Source organism: Scomber japonicus, chromosome 19 (assembly GCF_027409825.1).
Source record: "Scomber japonicus isolate fScoJap1 chromosome 19, fScoJap1.pri, whole genome shotgun sequence".
NCBI lineage: Eukaryota > Metazoa > Chordata > Actinopteri > Scombriformes > Scombridae > Scomber > Scomber japonicus.
In genome coordinates this window covers 28,348,631-28,356,810 of record NC_070596.1, presented here as the reverse complement: position 1 = coordinate 28,356,810, position 8,180 = coordinate 28,348,631, and the positions used below count along the sequence as shown (strand labels likewise).

At 40.7% G+C, this 8,180-nt stretch overlaps 1 protein-coding gene across 1 annotated transcript in view; it reads right to left on the bottom strand.

The window, feature by feature from the left end:
* The window catches only part of zmiz2 (zinc finger, MIZ-type containing 2), a 23,939-nt gene extending 17,452 nt beyond the window's left edge, over window positions 1–6,487 (bottom strand). The window contains 1 exon segment of the mRNA XM_053339543.1: window positions 6,434–6,487. Coding sequence (XP_053195518.1) covers window positions 6,434–6,487 — 54 coding nt within the window.
* Window positions 6,488–8,180: the final 1,693 nt, after the last annotated feature.

Here is an 8,180-nt window from a genome sequence, read left to right as displayed (position 1 = left end):
TCTGGGGGTTTTTTTGCACTTAGTTTAATCTTTATATCTTGTTTATTGTATATGTAGGTGGGGGGGAGACAGATATATATTTTGCATGGGTGTGTGTGGGAGTATTATGTTCTTGTTGTTATGTGTGTTGACTGTTATTAAGTTAATAAAGATTTTGTGGGGGTGGGGGGGGGGGGGTGGGGGGGGGGTTAGGGCTGAGTTTCTATGTCTTTTTCTATATGTATATATTGTTTAACCCTTAAACAGGCCTTACTAGTTATGTCATTTGCACCTAAAGGAAGGAAGGAAGGAAGGAAGTAGGGAAGGAAGGGAGGGAAGAACGAAGGAAAGGAGGGAGGAAGGGAAGGAAGGGAGGAAGAAGGAAGGAAAGGAAGGAGGGAGGAAGAAGGAAGGAAAGGAGGAAGGAAAGGAAGAAAGGGAGGAAGAAGGAAGGAAAGGAAGGAGGAAGGAAAGGAGGGAAGAAGGAAGGAAAGGAGGGAGGAAGAAGGAAGGTAGGAAGGAAAGGAGGGAAGAAGGAAGGAAAGGAGGGAGGAAGGGAAGGAAGGGAGGAAGAAGGAAGGAAAGGAAGGAGGGAAGAAAGGAAGGACAGATGAAGGAAGGAAGAAAGGACAGAAGGAGGGAACATTTACCCTAACAGCTGAACTTAGATCTGAGGAAGGAAGGAAGGAAGGAAGGACAGATGAAGGAAGGAAGGGAGGAAGGACAGAGGAAGGACCCGGGAGGACAACAGGAAGGTTAAAGAGTCTGTATCTCCTGGTGCACGTAGTCTGTTTAAGGGTTAAAGTGTATATAATGAGCTCCTGAAAAGAAATAATAAACCTTTTTAACAGCAGATATTTTAACTTTGTCATTGTACACCAGGGGTGTCAAACATGCGGCCCGTGGGCCAGAACCGGCCCGCCGAGGGGTCCACTCCTGCCCACTTTCCTTCCTTCCTCCTTCTTTTCATCCCTCCTTCCTTCCTTCTGTCCCTCTATCTGTCCTTCCTTCCATATGTCCTTCCTCCCTTTCTTTCCTTCCTGTCTTCTTTTCGTGCCTTTTATCCTTCCTTCCATCTTTCCTTACTTCCTTTCCTTTCCTTCTGTCCTTTCTCCCTTCCTTCATTCTGTCCATCCATCATATCTTTCTTCCCTCCTAACCCTTCCTTCCTTCCTTCTTTCTTTCCTGTCTCCTTCCTTCCTTCTTTCCTGTCTCCTTCCTTCCTTCCTTCCTTCCTTCCTTCCTTCCTTCCTTCTTTTTAGTGATCCGGCCCACATGAGATCAAATTGGGCAGTATGTGGCCCTTGAATGAAAATGAGTTTGACACCCCTGTTGTACACTAGGAAAAATGAATCATGGCATAGTTTATTTCTAAGTACTTGCATCTATTTTGGTTTTATTTAAATAATAAAATTTTAAGAATGTATTTATTCAGATTCCTTAAAATCATTCAGTCATTGTTTATTCGAAACACATTGGGTTTATTAGTATTATTACATAAATCTCATTCTTAATTGTCTCATTTACACTTGACTGACAAATATGCAGCAAGTTTATTGGCCTGTAGTACCGGTAATTCAAAATGGATGTAAATTTTATATGCAATTGAAATACATAAATCTTATGAATTAGGCCTAAATATTTCTGTGAGTGTAGGAGAAGCTCCTCGGGGATCATGTGGTAGATAAATAAAAGATATGAGTTGCACATTAAATGGTCAAGATGCCCTTAAACCTCCCAGTCTGCCCCTCCTGCTCTCTGCAAACACATATTAACCTTCCTGTCGTCCTCCCGGGTCAAATTGACCCCGTCTGTTTTGACTGTTCCTTCTTTCCTCCCTTCCTTCCTTCCTTCCCTCCTTCCTTCCTTCCTTCCTTCCTTCCTTCTGTCATTCCTCCCTCCCTCCTTCTCTCTTTCCTTCCTTCCTCTCTCTTTCCTCCCTTCCTTCTTTCCTTCCCCTTTCTTCCTTGCTTCTGTCCTTCCTTCCTCCCTCCCTCCTTCTCTCTTTCTTTCCTCCCCCTACCTTCCTCCCTTCCTTCTTTCCTCTGTCCTTCTTTCCTTCCTTTCTCCCTTCCTCTTTTCCTTTCTCCCTTTCTTCCCCCCCTTTCTTTCTTTCCTCCCTCCCGCCTACCTTTCTTCCTTCCTTCCTTATTTCCTTCCTCCCTTCCTTCCTCCCTCTTTTCCTTCCTCCCTTCCTTCCTCCTTTTGTTCCTTTTTCCGCCCTTACTTCTTTCACCCCTCCTCTCCTTCCTTCGGCCTCCTCTCCTTTCTCCTTTCCTTCCCTCTTCCTCCCTTCCTTCCTTGACTCGAGGACAACAGGAGGGTTAAAGGATGAGTCTTCCTTATTGGCAACAGATCTCGTGTTTGGAGTCAAACCAACAATGAATTCATCTGCTTATGTGAGTGTACTCAAAGTCTGATGTGTTTTATTCCTCTGTTATTGCCCAAAAACTATTACAAACATGCACTGGGTGACTTGCTCCTTCATTATAAAGAGTTTAGTCGTGTTATTTTGCTTAGAAACGGCTCCAAAAGACTAATAACAGCGATCATGTTTTCAGTCTCTGGAGAGTAGTTCTGTGTAAAGGCCCATTTATGCTTAACGGAGGTACGAAAATGTATCCGTCCTTTTCAAACGATGTTACCGTCACTGCTCACATACTTCCATGCGTCCAAGATTTTGTTGGCATAGACGCCTTTATTTATCAGTAGATAGACAGGAAACCTAGGAGAGAGAGGGGGGTGTGACATGCAGCAAAGGACCTCCGATCGGGATTTGAACCGGGGTCGGCTGCGTATATGGTATGCGCTCTAACCACTCGACCACCTGCGCGCCATGTTTAAAGTTTCTAACCAACTCGCACAACCTGTCCTCAAAAAGTTCTGCCATTGTTATTTCTTCTTCGTGTCTCACTCATAGACGGTATAAAAGAAATGGACGTAACATCCGTGACGTCACCCATTGGTTTGTAGACTGCTGCTCGGAAGCCAATAATTTCGAATCAAGGCAGCGCCATCTTGAAAATTTCAGGTGCATGCTGGGAAAAATAAAAACACAGATTCTACTTATATGGGCATGAGGCGGAGCCATGGGCGGAGCGGGGAGGTTGCTATGGTTTGCGAGGGCTGGATCTCGAGGACATTGGTCAATCAACCTGTCAATCAGGACGTAGCCACGCCCTAATGCATACCCTGCTTTATCGTCACATATAAAATCAGGGAGGCCAAAATGTCACAAATGAACATCATACTGCATTGAAGAAGGCTTTAAACTAGCGATTGAGACCATAAACACATTTTGAAAACGTTTACTGAGGTTAGAAATCAAGTGAGAAGTTGGTGAATTCTCCATTGACTTGTATAGAGACGGTCGCCCCCTGGCGGCCTTTTGATAGAATGCAGTTCAAAGTTACTTCCGCGTTGGCCTCATTTCAGAGGACCAGAACTCAGAAGGAGTAGTGACAGCAACACTGCCCCCCCCCCCCATGGTTTCCGGTGATACTGCTCCGTTTGGTCCGTGTCCGTAAGCTTTATGGAAACGTGCAGAAATACGGACGAAATGAACGCAGAGCACGGACAGAAGGCTCCGTCTGTATCCAACTCCATATTTAACGTTGAGCATAAATGGGCCTTAAGGCAGACGCTACTTTGCACTACAGTGTAAACTTCTCAAAGAGCTTCAGTACAAAGTCAAGAGGCTGTGATATGTGGCACTAACCTCACACAGAACTACTCTCCGGAGACTGAAAATGTGATCTGTAATTAGTCTTTGGAGCCGTTCCTAAACAAACCAACATGACTAAACTCTTCATAATGACAGAACAAGTCACTCAGTGCAGGTTTAATAGTTTTTGGGCAACAACAAAGGTCTACAGAGCAGCAGGGTAAAATATTTAAGGCTTTAATTAGTTGTTAGTTCGGCTCTGCACATGAGAAAAATGTAGAAAATCATCAGCTGTAAAAAGTCTCATTTTCAGGAACTTGAGTCTTTACAATTTATGCTAATTTATACTTCCACTCCACTTCCACTTCTACTTTATTTCACAGCTATAATTGCTTTTTAAATCTAAATGTAACAAGTAAAAACAGGTGGTGAACAGTATTTTACACAATGAATGAATTAGATCTGTTTTCACTTTGATATAAAAGTTTTTTTTTGTTAATAAGTGTCCAAAAAAGCCAGATTAAATCCCCTTTATTCAATATTATAAAGCAATAAAACATGAAACACTCCAAGAGGAAGCATTATATATCTATATCTATATATCTATAATAAATATAACACAGTAAACCCATTAACTACTACTTCTATACTGAGCTTTTGATTGCAGGACTTTCATTTATAGGTGTATTTTATAGTATATATAGTGTAATATTGCTACTTTCACTTAATTAAAAGGCCTCATTACTTCCTCCACCACTGTTTTATAGTGAAATAAGTGAAAAAAAGAAGAGAAATCACTAGAAATGTTCTCCTCATCCGATTTATTATGCACATGGGAACGCTATGTAGAATCGAGACAGATGGTTAACCATATTGCACACACGTATATCATATATGTAGGTGTTATTTTTTTGAATATTCATGCCTCAAAGTGCCGCAGAGAAGAGACATACGTGTGTTGCTTTGGCCACAGTTACACACCAGAGAGACACACGCGGTAACACAGTCCCTGTCTCCTCACTTTCAGGCCTTTTTAAGTCATCCTTGTGTTTCTGCAGTGTTATGTGTGCATTCCATTGTAGTGACTTCTCGTTGGCAAGAGCCGCAGCATTCCTGGGAAATGGCTGACCCAGAATAACACTCAGACGCAGGATGACTGAGTGAGTGAGCGAGCGAGTGAGAGAGTGAGTGAGTGAGTGAGTGAGGTCCTCCACCCTTTTTATTGCTCAAGCAAACATAAACCGCTGTTTCCTGACCTAACACGCTGTAGATACCAGAGCCACACACACACATGACTGTCATAATCAGAGCACATGACAGCGTTTGGCTTTGAGCTACTACAAAGGTTCATTTACTCAAGTATGGGACTGAAACTAATGATATTTGTATTATAGATTAATCATTTAGTCTATAAAATGACTCAAAATAGTAAAAAATAGCCATTAAAGTTTCCTAAAACCTGAGCTGATGTGTCCTTTTATCCAATCAGCTATCAACCCCCGACTGCCAAGTTGGGAATATTTGCTTGAAAAATGACTAAAATTATTAAAAATGATCAAAATAGTTCATTAAGATACGCTTAACTAGTACATTTTTGAGTAATACCATTTTCTGCCACTATATACTTCCACTCTACTGCAGTTCAGAGGGAAAGTTTGTACTAAGGACTGCAACTAATGATAATTGATTAATCATTTAGTCTTTAAAATTGTCATAAATAGTCATATATAAGCCATTACAGTTTACTAATATCCTAGTCGATGTCCTCAAATGGTTTGTTCTATCCAGTCAGCTGTCAGAAATTATTAAAAATGATCAAAATAGTTCATTAAAAATACACTTAAGTATAATTTTGAGTAATTCAATTTTCTTCTACTTTAAACTTCCACTCCACTATATTTATTTTACAGCTTAACTTTACAGATTAATATTGTACACACTAAATATTGGATTTGTTTATAACACATAACTACGCAACAGAATATAAAATAGCAAAATTAACTCCTCCTGAACCAATTATAACAGTAAAATACTACTGACACATTTATGGATTATAGAATAGTACGGCAAATATTTTACTTTTTACTTTATTTAACAGATTTACTTACAGATTAAAATTTCACATTATTCTTATTATTCTTATTATTCTTATTATTATTAATAATAATAATAATAATAATAATAATAATAATAATAATAATACATAAATGATAATGTAATAAAATATTTAAAATAATCACAATTAAAATATTAAAAATAATATCTATTAAAATATTAAAAATAATATCAATTAAAATATTAAAAAATAATACAAATTAAAATATCAAAAATAATACCAATTAAGGCAAGATACCAGATTAAATAAATATATTTTTTTATAATTATTAAAAAATAAATAAAACTAAGGTGTGTGGGGTAGATTGAAATAGTAAAACATAAACATAACATAACATAAAATAGTAAAATTGGCTCCAATTAAACTAAATAAAACAGTAAAATCACACATTTATACATCAGTAATACTTGATATGATGGAATAACACAAACACTGCAGGACTTTTATTTAAGTTAATTATTTTGAATGCAGGACTTTACTTGTAACTGAGTATTTTTACTGCATTGTATTGATACTGTTATTGAAGCAAAGGAATCTGAATATTTCCTCCGCCTCTCTCTGGCAGATGATTCCTTTTCCATCAAATTCTCCACAGATTTATTTTTCCAGCTCGGCCATCTGCGTGACCCCTCCACTCTGCCGCTCCTCGATCTGACAGCACAGAGTATTCTTACTCTTGTTTCGGCGGTCGGGAGCAGTTTGTCGTAATTAGCCTGAACTCCAATCATCCTCCTGTCCTTCGACCTCTTTGAGTTTCATCTTTTAACGTGCTACTCCTACGACCATCTGCTGCCACGGACTCTGCGTTCAACTTCTCTTCTGATCTTGGCAGATTGAACGTGAAACCGTGTTAAATGAAATGTTCGAGACTCCTCCGCTGGATCCTCGCGTAGATGCATTGATCCTAACATCTGGAACAGCTGGACCGGAGCTCTCTGCTGTTACTGCAAAGCCCCCAGATAGACTTCCAGCATGTATAGTGGTGGAAAGTCACTGAGCATGTTTACTGAATAACTGCACTTCCTTCCTTCCTTTCCTCCTTTCCTTCCTTCCTTCCTTCCTTCCTCCCTCCCTCCTAACATCCTTCCTTCCTTTCCTTCCTCCTTTCCTTCCTTCCTTCCCTCCCTCCTAACATCCGTCCTTCTTTATGTCCTCCGTCCTTCCTTCCTTCCTTCCTTCCTTTGCTTCCTTCCTTTTTCCCTCCCTCCTAACATCCTTCCTTCTTTATTTCCTCCATCCTTCCTTTCCTTTCCTTCCTTCCTTCCTTCGTCTGTCCTTTCTCCCTCTTCCTCCTATCCTTCCATCCTCCCTCTCCCTCCAACCTTCCGTCCTTATTTCCTCCCTTCTTTCCTTCCTTCCTTTTTTCCTCCCTTTTTTCCTCCCTCCTTTCCTTCCTCCCTTCCCTCCCTCCTAACATCCGTCCTTCTTTATTTCCTCCGTCCTTCCTTCCTTCCTTCCTTCCTTTGCTTCCTTCTTTCCTCCCTCCCTCCTAACTTCCTTCCTTCCTTCTTTCCTCCCGCCGTCCTCCCTTCCTTCCTTCCTTTCCTTCCTTCCTCCTTTCCTTTCTTCCTTTTTTCCTCCCTCCTTTCCTTCCTTTTTCCCTCCCTCCTAACAGCCTTCCTTCTTTATTTCCTCCGTCCTTCCTTCCTTCTTCCTTTCTTCCTTCGTCTGTCCTTTCTCCCTCTTCCTCCCATCCTTCCATCCTTCCTCCCTCCAACCTTCCGTCCTTATTTCCTCCCTCCTTTCCTTCCTTCCTTTTTTCCTCTCTTCCTTCCTCCCTTCCTTCTTTCCTCCCTCCTTTCCTTCCTTCCTTTTTTCCTTCCTCCTTTCCTTCCTTTTTCCCTCCCTCCTAACAGCCTTCCTTCTTTATTTCCTCCATCCTTCCTTCCTTTTCTTCCTTCTTCCTTCCTCCCTTCCTTCCTTCTTTCCTCCCTCCCTCCCTCCTACCTTCTTTATTTCCTCTGTCCTTCCTTCCTTCCTTTACTCCCTCCCTCCCTTCCTCCCTCTTCCTTCCTCCCTTCCTTCCTCCCTCCTTTCCTTCCTCCCTTCTTTCCTCCCTCCCTCCCTCCTACCTTCCTTCCTTCTTTATTTCCTCTGTCCTTCCTTCCTCCCTCCTTTCCTTCCTTCTTCCTGCCTTCCTTCCTTGACTCGAGGACAACAGGAGGGTTAAATGTACTAAACAGAACTTTTTCAATCATTTTAGGTAAAAAAATCTAAATGAATCAACACACACTGAACTTTACTGACTCTTTTTTAGCAGTGAACAACATATTTCACCTGTAGCTTCCAGCAGACTATAAGTAAGCATCACACATAACGATAAATACATGTCACATGACCGAATCACGACATTTAAAGTGAGTATTTTACAAAAGATAATAGCCTATTATATAAAATACAACCCTCAAAAAACATACATTT